This window comes from Trachypithecus francoisi, unplaced genomic scaffold, assembly GCF_009764315.1.
Source record: "Trachypithecus francoisi isolate TF-2019V2 unplaced genomic scaffold, Tfra_2.0 Lachesis_group2, whole genome shotgun sequence".
In the NCBI taxonomy this organism is placed as follows: domain Eukaryota; kingdom Metazoa; phylum Chordata; class Mammalia; order Primates; family Cercopithecidae; genus Trachypithecus; species Trachypithecus francoisi.
In genome coordinates this window covers 6,543,982-6,561,047 of record NW_022681465.1, presented here as the reverse complement: position 1 = coordinate 6,561,047, position 17,066 = coordinate 6,543,982, and the positions used below count along the sequence as shown (strand labels likewise).

The following is a 17,066-nucleotide window of genomic DNA, read 5'->3' as shown; positions in this document are numbered from 1 at the left end:
GAGGCACCAGACCAGGATGAAGCTCCACATCTCACAAACTGAGTCGGCAGATACCCCAGCAGTGGGGCCAGAACTACTGAGAACCACCCCACACCACAGGAACCACCAGGAGCAAACCCAGGGGAGGCACCCCACCTGCTTAACATGTCCTCAACCCAGCTCAGCACACACACACACACACACACACACACACACACACACACACACACACACACAAACCAAGGGGTTCAGTCTCCTAATACTGGAGTCTGAAGCAACCCACAGCGCAATCAAGGACCCACAGTCTCTGAAAGAGATTAAGGAGAGGCCAAGAAGAAGGCACTTCCTGAGCCACATCTGCTCTGGTCCACCTGCCACCCCGTCTGGCAGTGCAGCCACGGCATCACTGCTGACGACCACAGAGCACCTCTGGGTGCTCCGAGGGAACCGCGCCTGCTGTGAAACTGCATAACTGCGCCTGGAAGCTAGCACAAGCCTTGCTTGCTAGCTCAAGCAGCTGATCACTTTTGAAATGAAAGCAGCTATACTTTGTCTTTCCAGATATCCTTACACTGGATGAAAGATAAGCGAACATCATCTTTTGGGGCAACAATACAGAATAAGAGCCAAGAGGCTAAAAACATTAATATTCTGGGACACTACACAATATCCGCATTACCAACATTCACAATAGATCCTCCCAAATAGTCTTTGAGGCAAGTACTACTATTTTCATTTTACAGATGACAAAACTAAGACATATGGTAACTGGCCCAAGACTATACACAACCAGGACTCAAGTCTCCATCTTGAAGTCCGAGCCACTGAGCTGGAAACCACACTCAGGAAGGAACCCAACACAGAAATAGGCCAGTCCTTTCCTAAAGAGTGAAAAGATGTAACTATACCTCCAATTATTCAGAAAATTGTGTACATCTATCTATACAATATTTTAAAGTTGTTTAAAAGAGCTTTTTAAGGACAGGAGGAAATGCCAGTAGCATTTTTTTTAATGCAAAATGATACATTTGCTACATATTTAAAGCAGCATTAAAAGTGACAAGAAATATGCTCAAATGTTAACAATAAAAAAATACTTATAGGTAGTTTCTGTATTTTCCACATTTTCTTCAGTAAGTACATTATTGTTTTCATAATCCTAATAAAGGAAGCGTAATCATTTCAGTTTTACTAATTCATACTGCAAGGGTCAAAGAGCAGACATCACTCTGGCCGTCTTAAGTCTTCTGTAAGAATTTGGGAGCCCGTAGCCTTTACACTCAAGTTACACCAGCAGGGGCTCCCTCCGGGCTCTGCCACCCAGCACCACAGGACCTCATGCTGCTGACCCTGTGTCAGCTCCGAGACCCGCATAGCTAAAAGGCCCCTGCGGCCGTCAAGTTCTGGGTCTGGTTTAGAAAGTTATCCCATACCCCAGACTGCAGCAGTACACGTCCCTGCCCTGCCAAAGGCAAGACCCCTGAAAAGGCTATCCCACAATCGTGAAAAACCTCCAGATGCAAAGACTAAACACCAGAAGAGCTATGTGAGGAAGGAGTTCTCTCAAGTACCCCAACCATACTAGTAAGGCCAACCAGGGTCTCTCGACCATGCCAGCTCTCAAAGGCACTGCTGCCAGGAGGCTGTGCTGAGTGGGATTCCGAGGCTACATTACATATCCTTAGTAGAAAAAATTGTTACTATTCATTGGTGATGAATACTCATTAGCTGACATTCATCATCTGCCTGCTGTGACCAGGCATTCACTGTATGACACGCTTCACTGAGTCTGATGAAACCACCGTCACCCCATTCTACAGATGGCTCAGACGCAAAGCACCTGCCTACACCTCGCAGGCGCCGTGAGAGCCCAGGCGCCGTGAGAACCCAGGCAGCAGCTGCAGCTCTGCGGCCCCTGCCCTCCACACAGTCAACCCCCTGAGGCCCCGCCAAGATGACAGAAAACAACTATTCAAGAAAGGACTATACAAAAGGCTGGAAATCACCAATTACACAAAGTAAGTATGACTGAGTGAGAGAGAGGGAGAGAGAGAAAAGAACTCACTGGATCCAAAGATGTAAGCCAATATTAAAGCACGGCAAGCAGATGGGATTCATGGTCTGCAGTTATTTACCATGAGCCTCTGCGTAGCGCACCCGGTTGATACAGACAGTAGAGCTGTGGGCAGATGATGAGATGCGGTCCCTACCCGCATTGAGTTTATATGGGAGGGACAGGGGGCATAATGGGGGAGATAAGTAGCCAAAATAAACCAAAAAGGTGCTATGCAGAAATTTAAACTGGTAACCACAGCTGTGAACTTTAGGTTGGGTGGTCAAGGAGAGCCTCCCTGATACCAAGGGGCTGGAACTGAGGCTGAGACGGGAAAGGCAATGAGCAGCCAGTTGTGGAAAGACAAGGGGACAGCACTCTGGCATAAGGGAGAGCAGGACGGGGCCCCCGGGTGGGACGGACTAAGAGGACACCAAGGGCACCGGCACAGCCCAAGCAGCGGAGTCTAAGACCAGGCCTGAGTGTACCTGTCCCCATAGGCCAGCTACAGAGCACAGAGTCCGAAGCCTGGAGGAGATTCAAGATGGACCAAAAGGAGTAAACCCTCAGAAAGTCAGGATGCAGAGCCCAGGTGCCAGCAAAGGCTCCACTGCCTCCCGCTGAGCCTTGGCACTCCTGAGATGCCAGGCCCTCAGCCTGCCTGCAGCCTGGAAGGGGAGAAGGTCCCGGGGGCGAGGTGGGAGGTGTTTTGGTGAGCAACACTAGGAAGGGCTTGGGTGAGCGACATCCGTGGCATGCCAGCTGTGTGAGGGCAATACAGCAGAAAAGGGAAAGGAAGAGGGAGCCCAGCACGGAAGAGCACAGGAGCCAGGGATCAGAGAGGAAGCCCAGGATGCCCTGCTCCACAGAAAACACCGAGTAAGGACACACCAAGAAAGCACAGGGTGGACACAGACAAGGAGTGGAACAAGAGCGAAGAAGCAACTGCACTAGGGTGGCAAGCTGGGGACCAAGGCAGGCAGAGCCCATATACTAAGAGAGCTAAGGTCACCCCAGGAGGCTGGGCCAGGCAGGACACTCCCACTCACAGGAAGATGGGACCAGTAACAAAGTATCCAAGGCTCAAGAGAAACTCCCTGCCACATTAAGGCCGACCTCAGTCTACATCCGGATCCTCAAGCAAGCAACCAAGGCAGCAGCTGGGTGCGGAAGGGAGGGCGCTCAGGACAGCTGGGCAATCAAAGGCAACCGCCCATCCCTGGGGACTGGGTCTCACCTTTGATTCCACACAACCCTCCAAGCCAGAGAGGACAGGCAACACGCGTGGGTTCTGAAGCAAAGAGTGGCCCAGGCACACGGCAGATTCAAGGAGAATGACCCCAATCAGCTCTTATTTGGGACCCTGACCATTCAACACACATGACAAAAGGCACCAACAGTGGCTCCCACCTGCAAACACAGTGGAGGACAGCGGATGCCAGGTCAAGGTGGTGTGGCACGAGTCACAGCCAGAGGACGCTGCAGGATGCCACGCGGGACCACAGGGCTGAGCTGACCAGAGGCAATGCTGGGTATGTAGCCTCAAAGAAACTCACCAGAAGCATGAACCACGTTAGGAACTTAGAAACTTCAGACAGCAGTCCCAGGAAGCCTCCTGGTGATGAGCATGAGGTCTGTGGAATATGCTGCAAATCGTGGTTTCCCAGGCAGAGGCGAGATTGCAGACCCTTCAGGAGCCCGAAGTGACTGGGGTCAGATCGTGTCCCAAGTACGACATAGGGACGCAGCTGCCCCCACATGGTGCTGTTATGAGGACTTAATGAATCCACACTGGGAAGTGCTGAGCACAGGCCCTGGCCCTCAGTAAGGGCTAGGTGCAAGAGTGGTCATAACTACAAACCACAGATGCTGAGAATTCATGGACACAGAAACACCACCACTGGGCACCACAGGAGGGAGAAACAAAGGCTGAGCCTCCAACCTACACAGCCCAAGCAAACCAAGACTTCATCAAGATTTTACTCTGATGTTGCTGCACTTAGCCACTTACGGTTTTCATGTTTTATGTTCTTAGCCTCAGCAGTATCTCTTAGAAACCAGTATTTCCAACTGAAGTCAGACATCTTTCCCTTTCAAGCAAAAGTAATAATTTGGCAAATTTATGTAAAGATAAGACTTTTAATGTAGGTATTTCTACTGACCAATCCATGGGTCCATCTACACGAGCCTAGAGAGGTCCTATAGTGGCAGTCACCTAATTGTCCTTCTGGGTGGTGGGACTGAGTGACTTCAGAGCTTTCCGCTTTAAAAAACAAACCATGAATCAGTTTTATAAAAACAATGTCATTATTTTTTAGTTAGCACGAAGCACTCTTAGAAACAACCTCTAGCTCTAAAGCGATCGGCAAATGGCAGTGTAAGAGGGCACACACAGCAGGTGGTCCCCAGCCTCACAAAACAGCCTCTCTCCAACTGGTGATGATGACAGCACCAGGTCCTCCTGTTGGGTTGAGAGAAGTCACCCTCAGAATCCTCTTGGGAAAATTAGGGCACTAACTGTCCATCCCTGGAGTCTCTGAATCATTCGGAGACTGGGCAGGCCCTCAGACAGCATCAGCATCTCTCCTGAGAAGCCAGACATCACTTCTCTGGACCCAGAGACTACTGGAACTCAGCATAATTGTTTTCCTTTTTTTTTTTTTTTTTTGAGACGGAGTCTCGCTCTGTCACCCAGGCTGGAGTGCAGTGGCGTGATCCCGGCTCACTGCTACCTCCGCCTCCTAAGTTCAAGGGATTCTCCTGCCTCAGCCTCCCAAGTAACTGGGACTACAAGTGCGTGCCATCACGCCCAGAGAATTTTTTGTATTTTTAGTAGAGACGGGGTTTCACTGTGTTAGCCAGAATGGTCTCGATCTCCTGAACTCGTGATTCACTCCCCTCGGTGTCCCAAAGTGCTGGGATTACAGGTATGAGCCACTGCACCCAGCCTGTTTTCCTCTTTATTAGCTTACCTCTTTGGACAATTCTCACTTTGCTCTGCATCTGCGGTGGCTAAAGAGGCAGGCTATGGAGTGAGACTACCTGGACTCCAACGCCAGCTTTACACCTACCAGCTGTGTGACCCCAGGCCAGCTATGCTGAGAACAGCCTCTCCCAGGAGGGTGGCAGGAGACACTGCATAAAGGGTGAGGGCTCAGTCAGGCCAGCAGAGATTACTACTGTGGCTAGGACTGTACACCACTCACTTGATGGCAGCAAAGGAAAAGCTGAGGTCTCCACCTGTTAAGGGAGGCTCTGTGAACAGCAAGTCATCTTCCCCAACCACAGGCCTTACTATTTTATTCTAAAACCAATCCTAAAAGGCTCTTTCTACTCAACAAGTCCGCAAGCTTCAGCTCATTCCCTGCTTTCATCTCCCTGGACAGTTCCCATAGGTTCACATCTTTAGAGTGTGGTCTTGGCGCTCTATCCTTCCACCCATCACACTTGTCCTTCAGCATGAACATCAGTCTCTTGTGAGTCAGAACCACAAACTCTAGATAGATTCACCTTTTTGCTTTCTTCCATGAGGTAACTCGTAATGACACTTTAGAATTTCTTTGCATTTCACAGGACATGCAAGGTATCCTTTTCTATGTTTTTGGCCATCATTTCATCGTTGGCCTTCCATTTTTTATAATGTTTTACATAAGTTTAGAGATAATACCCATAACCAAAATACATTTTACTGTGTTGCGCCACGGGCCCATCTCTGCCCATTCACAGAGGTCTTGCGTGGCTCTTCACTCCAACATACCAGTGCGCTCTCTGTGGGGGTGTGGGAAGGAGCCCAGACTTGCACACCATGCAGACCTGCATCTGGGCACCAGCGCCTTTATTTTCTAGTAGCGCCTTGGGCAAGACGCTTCAATCACTTAATGCATAATTTTTCTTTCTTGAAAATGAGTTATTGCCCAGGATTGCAAGACTGCAGGTCAAGCCCCCAACGCAGCAGTGCTGACTGAGGTGGCTGCGCTGCCAGTTCTGCTTTGTCTTTCAACTGCCGTCAGATAAAACAGGGAGTAAACAGCTCATCAGATGCTCCACTTTCCATAGAATGCAACTTCTAAGAATACTAGAGGCGACAGAAATCCCACTCCCGCACTGCAGCCTCCCTCCAGGCCAGTTCTGGAACACCTCGAGAAAGCATGAGCCCAGAGCCTACTACTGCACAGGACTGGCTTCCCTCCGAAATCCTCAGCACACCCCAACCCCAGAGCTGTCAACTTTGTCCTGTGGTGGCTGTCAAAGCACTCCACCACACCTGAATCTCATCTCTTTAGGAACACAAAGCAAAAGGCCCTGTACCAATATATTTGAACCATACTTGTAGAATGAGTTGCTAGGTTCCATCCCCCACATGTTAGCGACGTCTTGTTCACTGAACACTGTTAGGAGTCAAGGCTCCAGATGTCAGCCGTGAATTGACACTTCCATGTGCAGCACCTTTTGCCAGGTCATGTCAGCCTGTCAAGGCTTCAGTTTTCTGTCTACAAAACAGGAGCAATATCACTCATTTCATGGGTCAGCTCTGGGAACTCAAGGAGCAAACTCACGCAGAGAGCTAAGCCAAAAGAGCCCCACACACATGAGCCACAGTGGTGCTGGTGACCAGGAAGGATGTTCAGAGAAGGAAGTGATCATCTGCACCATCATTAACCTGCGTGCAAAAACGCTGAGAGACCTATCGCCTGCATGCTGGACTGGAGACACTCCAGGTCACAGTAGTTTCTCCATGTTGCTGTGTTGCGCTGCTATGAACCTATTTTACGCTTTATGTGCTATTAAAACAGCGGCTGTTTGAAAAGGATTTGCATTGGAAACTCAAACAATTTCTAGAGCTTTCACAGTGGTAACTTGCTGAGTAACACAGCTTTTACTGTTGTATGAGTTTCAATTTATTTCAGCAACAGTTACTGAATCAAACAGTTTCAAATAGAGTCTAAATGTACTGCAGTTCAGAGCTGTCTAAATATATAGCCATTTAAATTTTAATTAAAAGTAAATAAAATTAAAATTCAGCTCCTCAGTTGCATTTGTCACATTTCAAGTGCTCAAAAGTCACATATGGCCAGTGGCTACTGTATTAGTGCAAAACTAGAATTATTCCATCTCCACAGGAAGCTCTACCGGACAGCGCTGTTCCAGTTGCCTTCTTAATGTTCCCTGGCCCTTAATTTTGTTTTCCTTCACTATACACAGACCACTATGTTAAAAGTTGCAAGAGTCCACTGCTTCTACTATGCGCACAAAATAAAAAAAAACCTTAACCAACTTTAAATGAGTTACACAGAGTAGCACCTTCACCGCTGACCAAATACATCGAGAGTACCCTTGCCTCTAGGGAGAAGAGATTCCTATTTAAAGCTGTAGAAGAGTGCTGATGTACCTTCAGAACAGGTTAAAAAAAAAAAAAAAACTAAAACACAAAACTAGAACAGACATTATTAAGGCATTGCGAAAATGTTTTACAAATAGAAAAGTATCTTTCAATTCATAACACCCCACCAGCCCCTGACTCCCAAGACTCAGAACATTCAGTGTTTAGCAGTTTTCACTTTGATCTGAAAGTGAAAGTTGTATTTTCAAAAAACCAAGAAAAAGGCTTTTCCCGTCCAGCTGGCAAGAAGGAGGACTTAATTTTTGGTTTCAATTTCCTTAAAGAGAGGAGAAAAGGGCAGCGGTGGCCTTTTTAATCTCTTGCATGACAACTCACAGAGTGCTTCCAAGTCTTTCATGTGCTCTAAGGTGGGTGCCACAGGTTCTGCTTCACAGGTGGGGAAACTGAGGCTCAAGTTAGAAACCGTGGCGAAACCAGGCAAAGCCAGACCTGTGAGTGTGTGACATGGGCTGATGGAGCTAGGCTCTCAAGAGCCAAGCACGTGGCTCCCAGTGCTCAGAAATGGACTTCACCCAGCAGGTTTAAAGCAGAAACATCAAAATAATTCAACTTTTCATTTCCCTTAAACTACTACATCCTACCATTCCTTCAGATCAACAGGATTCTAGAAATGTTACACTGATCTGAAATCTTTTTCAAACGGAAAGATAGAAACCACCTAACACCCACATCCTAGCACTGGGAACCAATTCCAATCTTAAGCCACGGGAGAGCCTAACTGGTTATGCACAGCAGCTGATTTAGGAAAGAAAAAGATCACAAGCTCACAACAAAAAGGCATGTTGTTGATCATCAAAGACATTCTCTGCCAACAGGGACCCTCAGAGCTGCTCCCATCTAGCCCACCCTGTCAGCCGAGAGATGGATAAACTTCTGCAGAGATCCACCCAGCCCAGGCCCAGATGTGGTCCACTCCCTGGCTCACTGCCAGCAAATGCAGTGCACATCACCAGAGTACAGGACACCAGGGACAGGCTCACAGTGCACTCTCTAGGTGGCCCAATGGTGGACAACTCATCTCCACACTTCTCCAGGCTTTCTAACTGTTCATAGTTAGGTATTAATTTTTATAATAAGAGCGAGCAGTTAAAACTAAATGGTGATGTTTTTCAAATACAGTATAGAATTTTCCTGAATGTTTTCTGCTCTTGCATTCTATATTGTAAAACAGAACATTAGTTTAGCCACCCTCCAGGAAGGAAAGCAGATAAACTGCAACAGACTTTATTTTTTAAAATTCTAAGACAAACAACAAAAGTTTCCCTCAGCATTTGGGTTTATGAATACTCCGCAGACTTGCCATCCTCCACCTGCCCTCCTGAGTTGGCAGATCCTCTTTTCTGCTCTTCTTTCTTGGGAGATACTTACTTAGTGGCTACCATGTGCTTGGCACTAAGCATGCAGGCTACAATACAGCTCCTCCTTCCCTGAGGAGACTCAGGAGGGCAGTGGGGTCAGCTTTGTTATAGCAGCAGTAACTCCACAAGAGCCCAACACTCAGACGGGCTCAGGAAGGGACAGAGGGAAGAACCACATGGGAGTTTTCTTGTCCCTCCTAAAGGAGGCAAGGTGCTCTGAGGCCAAGGGTCTGGGGAAGCCAACATTCCTACGAACCTGGGCTTGCAGGACAAGTGTCCCCCACACCTTCTGCAAAGATGGACTGCTATGAACTTAAGAGAATGTTCCAGAGGTGACTCTTGGATAAGTCATCAACCCCCACCTGCATAGGAATGACCCTTTTCCTAATCTAGCCAATGCAAGACACCTCACAAACAGGACTTTTCAATCACCGTAGTTTCATATATTCACACGGCTTTCCTGCAAACTTTTCTTTTCTTTTTTTTTTTTTTTTTTTTGAGGCGGAGTCTCGCTCTGTCACCCGGACTGGAGTGCAGTGGCCGGGATCTCAGCTCACTGCAAGCTCCGCCTCCTGGGTTTACGCCATTCTCCTGCCTCAGCCTCCCTAGTAGCTGGGACTACAGGCGCCCGCCAACTCGCCCGGCTAGTTTTTTTGTATTTTTAGTAGAGACGGGGTTTCACCGTGTTAGCCAGGATGGTCTCGATCTCCTGACCTCGTGATCCGCCCGTCTCGGCCTCCCAAAGTGCTGGGATTACAGGCTTGAGCCACCGCGCCCGGCCGCAAACTTTTCTTAAATGACGTATTTTAAAGAATGTCCATCTGAGTGCAGCACAGAAAGGTTCTCCTGGTTATGGTGGCTGCCTGAGTTCAGCAGTAACCACCAAGCCAGAGGACGGAACCGGCAATCTACAAGAGTCATTGCGATGGGCTGGAGTCCAGTCAGGAGAAAAGTGTTGGACAAGAAGAACCACAACCTCCTCATCAAGCGATTCCATGCCAGGGGAAGTCTACCCACAGAAGAACCTCCTCCCCTCAAGGTCCTACACCCTACTCCTTGGAACCTGTGGCTCTGATGAGGTTATCACACCATGATCATGTGATATTACTATATGACCTTCAGGTAGGCAGGTTATTTGCAGGAGCCTGACTCAATCACACAAGCCCAGAGAAGCAGGGGGCTTCCTCCAGCTGGCGGGAAACGTCAGAGAAATTCAAAGTACCTTGCTTTGCAGATGGAATGCAGGTGGCCTTAAGAAGCTGAGAGAGCCCTACCCAATTCCCCTGCTGGCAGCTAGCAAGCAATCAAGGACTTCGATCCTGCAAGGAGCTGAATTCTAACAATAACAGGAATGCGCTCATAAGAGGACCCTGAGTGCCAGCTGAGAACACAGCTGGCCAACACCCTTCAGCCTTGCAAAAGCCTGAGCAGAGAACCCAGCCCAGCTATCCCTGATGTGACACACAGAATCCACAAGACCATAAATGAGTGTTCTTCTCCGCCTCTGAGTTTATGCTAATTTGCTACACAGCAACAGAGAACTACCACAACATAGAAATCTCAAAAATAGGATGTTGCATGAGTGTACATCCCCAGTGTTGGGAGAAAAGGCATCCTGGCCACCTCACTCAGGCACACATTCACAACAGGTCAGGTAATTTGGGCACCTGTCAGCACTGACTGAGGCCACCTCCCTGCCCTCCCTGAGATGCTCTCAAGGCAGGTTCAGAGTGGCAGCTTTCAAAGAGGGCGAGGCTTGCCATCCAATTCACTTCAAAGAAGAGAAAGCACTGACAAGCCAGCCACACCTCCTAGAAAGGGCCTCTCCACATCAGCACTGCAGCTTCTTCAACCTTCTGCGAGTCTGGGTGGTCTGGCTCTGCCAACTCTCTCCACCATTAGTCCAAATTCTGGCTGCATCCTCAAAACTCAAGTTTCTGAATTTGAATATCAAGGTTTTTTTTCTTTTTTTCCCTTAAACAACCTTTTTTACTCCACAACTACAAAATCAGATCCTAAACCATATGACCTGAGGCATAAAAAGTTATTTTCCAAGGATAACCATTAACTCTTCTCCCATAGGACACTTACATGAATCCATTTAAAATGAAGACAAAATCTCATATTAAATAGTGACCAAAGACAGTTTGAGACTTTACCTTGAGACACAAATCTTAGAACTTTTTACTTTAAAATATTTACTTGAAATTACTTTAAAAATTATTTCACAAACATGCATTAAATATTTCTGAGAAAAAGCAAATGACACTGTTGTTCCATCACATGCTCACAGCAGCAAGACAGACAAAACCCAATTTGCTTCACTCTGACTTCCACCGCATGAGCATTAAGTCTTTTTTTTTTTTTTTTTTTTTTTTTGGAGAAAAGATTAGAGGCCTCTCATTCCCAGTTTAATACTCCAACCCTCCTTTTCCAGAGTCTGTCATGCCCTCCCAGGCAGCCCCTTCTCCAAGTGTCAGCTGTCCTGACCTGGCCAGTCCTCATCCATCAGTGACCAGACATGCGGTGCAAGCAGTCCTCCAGCAAAACTTTCCTCAACTCCAGCACAGCCTGTGTCTTGCACTCGATTTTCAATTTCACCTTGTGGAGCTTGGCAATGGAACAAAAGACAGAAACAAGTGATGCTATTACTAAATAGGAGGAGTGTTGGAAGAGTTAATTTATGAAATTATGAAATTAATGCCTCTTCCTCCTCCAACAGTGCAGGAGCAAGTATCTGCTTAGTGTGATCATGCACACTTCTCTCCACAAGCTTATACCTCTGGGACTCAGATAGTGAAACTCAGAAAGCAAGGTCCACACGTGTCACCGCCATCCTTTACAGCAGGCCTCACGACAACCTTTCTCATGTATCCTGGACACTCACAGGAAGGTATGGGAGGGAAAGGCCCCTAGAGTGATGCCTCCCGTGCTCTGCAGCAGGCCCTGCTGAGCATCACAAGGATGTTCCAGACAGGTCACACCTGCTCTACTTTATGTCAGTGAGGTCAGGCTAGAGGGAGAGGGGGGGATCCCGGTTGCGCCTCCAAGCTCTGACTCCTTTGCAAGAAACAATCGAAAAAAACATGCACCAAGTTGGAAACGACTCTCACCAGGGGCCTTGTGGGGTACGGCTGACCATGTTCTATGCTGACAGTGGTCGGTCTCTCTCATACATCAAACTAAGAATTTCCTTTGAGTTAATAGAAGATATTAAAAGATGAGATTAAATACCAAGAAATCTGCAGAGAGGAAGCTACATACACCTACTGCACACTGCAGGCACACCTGAGATAGCACAGCCTTCGAAAAGCCAAACTCTGAATAGAAGCTGTTCAGAGCCCGGGACACCTGCACATGTCTTCGTTCAACTACACTCTTCCTGGGTCTCTGTAACATACCAGTCAGGATGTGGCCAAATATCTGAAGGCCATGCTCCCACTCTCACTTATGCAAGACTTTTAACCTGAAGAGGTTTCCAAAGCTGCTAGAATGACCATGGCAAAGTAACAACAGCCCAAAGCCCTGCTGGGTCAGGGCATGAGAGCACGTGCAAGTAACAGCAGCCAGAGGCTGGGATGCAACGGGCCCAGGGCCTGTCCACACACCTGCCCAACATCTCAAGGTCAGAAGCCCAGGTCAACAGCAGAGCTCACCCTAAGCACACCATTCCCAAAACAAAGGCTTGGGATTTCAAGCAAACAATGGAATAAGAACCAGAGCCAAAAGGAGCATTTCACCTCCTCTCCTCTGAAGGTTCTTGCACCAATCCCTGTCCTCTTTCACCTGCTTTTTCTTCATCCTACTTGACCAGAAGGCAGACTGGCAGTCTCACAAGGCCAAGCCACCAGGCAAAGTGTCCAAGGACAGAAAACTCCTCCCCAGAAAAGGACAAATAGTGCGAGTTGCCACATGGGCTACCAGGCAAAGACCCAACTGGGTTCAGCCAGTGCTCCGCAGCAGGCTCATCCTCCCATGAGGAACGCACACTGCATTTTCAGAAGTGCATGTCCTGGGACTAGATCACAACCCCAAGCAGCTTCCCAGCAACAAGATCCTTTACTATTGGTCAGCTCAGGTGTGCCTTTAAAACTCAGTTATTTCCTTCTCTAAGCCACAACTGAAAGACTTTTTGGTGGCCTTTCTCAACCCTCTGGGTAAGCTGATGGCAAGAAAGTTCTAGACAGAACTATTTCTTGATACGAAAAGGTTGGTTCATGTAGGACCAACGGGCCACGTGGAAATGATCACTGGGGGAACCCTTACCTCCTCTAGTCACAGGCCCAACTCTACCACCGCTTAGGTTTACTTCTGAAAGAGCAGCTGGAGTAGCAGCCCAAGCAGAGGTCACCGTGCCCTTCTAGGCCCATAGCAGGTAGTCCTCACAGGCCCCTTTGGGCAGAGACAGCAGGAAGTGGATGCACCCAGGGCCATATTGGAGGCATGGTACACACCACCCGGAGACAGGCAAGGAGAAGTCTCCAGCAAAGGTGAAAAGGAAGGTTCCAAGAGCATGACTGCAGCATCAAACCAGACCTCCTGGTGGGCTTCAGAGCCCTCTTTTATACCCTACACCATACTGCCTTACAGCTGGGTTCTAACAGGTTGGCAAGGGGTGGGGCATGAGGCCAGGGGCCAGGACCCAGGGCCATCTGAGTAGCAGAGCCCTGGAGGTGTTGCTGAGTTTTAGGCTTTAGACTTTAATGTGGGGGATTGGAGATTGGAGGTGACATCAGAGGGTGAAGTGGAACCTGATCAGACCTGCCGGCAGAGAAGATCACCCCATTAGCAGTGATGGGAAAGGACTCAAGCAGGACCAGAGTGCATTGAAGGCACCTCCGGCTGCTTGAGCAATCTCCACAGAAGTAACAAGAGCCTGCCTGAGGATGAGGTGTGGAGAGATTAAAAGGGCCAAACGAACAGCATCTGATGATTAACTGGGCGTGGGTGACGAACAGCGTGAGAGGGGACCTGCACAACTGAGCAGGGTACTCTTGTGCTCTAGGCAGGGGGCACTTGTAGGCAGGTTTCAGGATGGGTCAAGATCATGAGATTGTCTCCATATCGTCCCTGCACCAGATCCCCAGATCCTAACACAGCACCTGACCCTAGTGGGCTCATTCACTAACAAAAGCAACACGACCTACTGAGGCTGACTAGTTACCAGGAGAAAATAGCGTGGGGAGTCCAAGTGAGATGCATGGGGCCTGATGCGCTACCGCTAAGAGCAGAGATACAACCCAAGACTTGCAGAGATGACGTGTCTATCCGTTTTTTCTAGTGCTAAGAGACACGGAGCCCATTCCAGTTCCATAACAGGCTGGAAGCCTAAAGGTCCTCCCAAGCGAGCCCTGAGGTATACATTACTATACATCAAGAAGAAACTGCTTCCAACCACCTGCTCTCAGAAAGTTCTACAGGTAAGAACTGGAGGGAGAGGAGTCTGCCCTCCCGCCAGTGTCTGCAATGCATGTTTACACTTCAGGGAATTTAGAAGATATCACTTGTAGCCCAAACCAGGTGAAAAAATTACAGAACATGCAGCTATTACGGTGTATCACACGCTTTAAAGAAGTATCAACTCTGTTTCCCAACATACTTCACATGAGAAAGAGTTACAAGAAAAAGTGTACTATAACAACTCCCAACATCTAGCAATTGTGGTTATTTGTAGGACTTTACTGCATGTAACAACCCTCATACCCCGGCAAATCCTTCTTTTTTAAATTGGGGGAAAAATCGTGCAAGGAAAATTTATCATTTAAGTCTTAAAATACTGACATACAACCCACACATAAATTATTTCCAGACGCTCAGAAAAGCCCAAAATGGCAAAGGGGCTGCGTCAACAGCATCACACCTGAACAGCCTCACCTGGAGCAATTCCAATCCCACACACACACCACCTTTGCTTTCATTCCTTGCCGTCTGTAGGTGCACTAAATGTAAGTAGAGCCTCTAATTCCCTCCAGGCGGATGTGTAAGTATTTAAAATAATAATGCATCTTCCAAAGAATAGGTATATATGACATATCTGTTTTTTTCTTTGAATTAAGCCAATATTTATATACTATGCTTTTGTTAACCGCAATACGAAATTAAAGCACACAACCCCCCCCCCCAAAATGAATCACCTCTAAGTTGACAGTTAAATGTTTGTTTTCAATGAAATAAAAAAGGTTAATATTTACCTTCGACGTGATCTGAGCTCCTGGCAATGCTAAATTATTCTGCAACTTAACTTAATGAAACTCCACACTTATCTATGCCCCACTTTAACAAGGGGTTCCTCACTTGCCCGGAGGCGGGGTGCAGGGGGAGAGTCGATTTCCCTTTCCAGTCTCAAGAGTAAAAAAGACAAATACCTGCAGGTCCTATTCAGCAGCCCCTTTCTTGCACTGTTACTTGCAGGATCTGGGCAAGTCACTCCATTATAAAGGAGTTTCATATTAGCAAGAAAAACAAAAAACAAAAAACTTGCAAAGCAGAGTCGGGCCTTGGCCTTCAACATGCATCCTCCAAAAGAAGCTTGGGCGCCTGTAACCGGTGTCTGCACCGCAGGCGCCGGCCAGGACCATGGTCCCCGCCCCCGCCCCGCGCACTCACCCCTGGATGCCCGGGCTGTACGCGCGGCTCTTCCACGGGGTTCCGGGCCGCGGCGCCTGGGCCCCGGGGCCGCCTCCTCCGCTGAGAGCAGCCGCGCGGCTGCCGGACAGCAGGTAGTTGAGGCCGTAGGTGCTGGCCTTGTTCTCACGTTTCCGGCGACCCGGGTGGAACTGGTGCTGCGACGGGGAGCCAGCGGGCGCGGGGCCGCGCGGCCCGGGGTGCCCGTTGGCTGTGCCGGGGGCGCTGGGCGCGCCGTCGGCGAAGTTGAAGAAGGAGCCGCCGCGGCCGCCGCCCGGCCGGCCCAGCGAGGCGCTGCTGGAGGACGACGACGAGCAGCCGGGACTCTCGGTGCCCGACTCTGCGTTGGACGAGGACGACGACGAGGACGACAGCGACGGAGACTTGTGCAAGCGCCGCGCGCCCTCGGCCGCGGGCCCCAGCGCCGTCAGTAACGCGGGGGGCAGCGCGGCGGGCGCGGTGGGGCCGGGAGGCGGGGGCGACGCGGCGGGCAGCGCGGGGCCCAGGCCGCCGCCGCCCCGCCCGGCCGCCCCCGCCGCGGCCGCCGTGTCCAGCGCCGGCGAGTTGAGGCAGAAGTAGGACGCGAAGCCCGAGCCGCCGCGGCCCACGCCCTGCGAGGTCTCCCAGATCTGCATCCACAGGGCATTGGCCGGCCCCTTCTGCTCGGGCTGGATCCAGGCCACGCGCGGATCCATCCACTCGCCGCCCCCGCGGGGCCCGCGCGCCCGCCCGCCCCGACGCGGCCCCGCCCCCGCCGCGCCCCGAGGCCCGGCCGCGCGCGCACGGACGGACGGACGGGCCTGGGCTGGCGGCGGCGGGCGGGCCGAGCCCCCGGCCTCCTGCTCGAGCCGCGCTCCCGTCGGGCTCCGGCGTGGGGCGGCGGCGGCGGTGATGGGCCCAGGCAGGCCGCGGCGGGCGGCTCCGGCGCTTGGCGCGTCCCAGCAGGCGGCTGCGGTCTCGGGGCTCCCGCTTCACGCGGCGCGGGGCGGGCGCGGGGGCCGCGGCGGCGGCGGCGTTCCACTCGGGCCGCGGGGAGAGGCCATCGGAGAGGGGCGGGCGGCGGGGCCGAGGGGGCGGGCCCAGGCGCCGCGCGGCTGAGGGACCCGCGGGAGGCGCCGCCGCCCGTGCGCCCAGCCCTCAGTCACGCTCGCGCCGCTGGCTCCGCGTTCCTGCGGCGGCGGCGGCGGTGAAAAGACACTCTCGGCGGCGACAGCGCGGAGGAAGGAGGGGGCCGCCGCGGCCTCCGCTCCAATGAGGGGCGGGGGAGGGGGCGGGGACGGGGGCGGCAGGAGGAAGCGCGGCCTCGGTCGCCGGGCCGCGTCGCCAGTGCGCACGCGCGGCCGATTTCAAATCCTCACTAGACACCGCCGCCGTGGTTACGGCGCCTGCGCGTTGGGGTCCTTCGGCCGCGGGCGGGGTGAGGTCGGCGTCAGAAGCTACACGACTGGGAGGGGCTAGAGGGAGCAGCGGCGGCGTTGAGCCCTTCCAGACTAGGCCGGGGTTGGGTGGAACAGGCAGCCGCTGGAAGGCCAGCACGCCGCCCTCGGCCCGCCGCGGCGTGCAGTCCGGGGCGTGCAGACATGCGCGCTAGGGCTGGTGTCTCCGGGCTGCCGCTAGGGCTGTGCTGCGCGTGCGCAGGGGCGCGTGGCCG

General features: G+C 51.0%; 1 protein-coding gene across 2 annotated transcripts in view; it reads right to left on the bottom strand.

The window, feature by feature from the left end:
* The window catches only part of TENT4A (terminal nucleotidyltransferase 4A), a 44,565-nt gene extending 27,926 nt beyond the window's left edge, over window positions 1–16,639 (bottom strand). For both annotated transcript variants that reach the window (XM_033178766.1, XM_033178767.1), the window contains exon 1: window positions 15,398–16,639. In XM_033178766.1, coding sequence (XP_033034657.1) covers window positions 15,398–16,110 — 713 coding nt within the window. In that variant the 5' untranslated portion in view covers window positions 16,111–16,639. The remainder of the gene's footprint in view (window positions 1–15,397) is intronic.
* Between the last annotated feature and the right edge of the window lie 427 nt (window positions 16,640–17,066).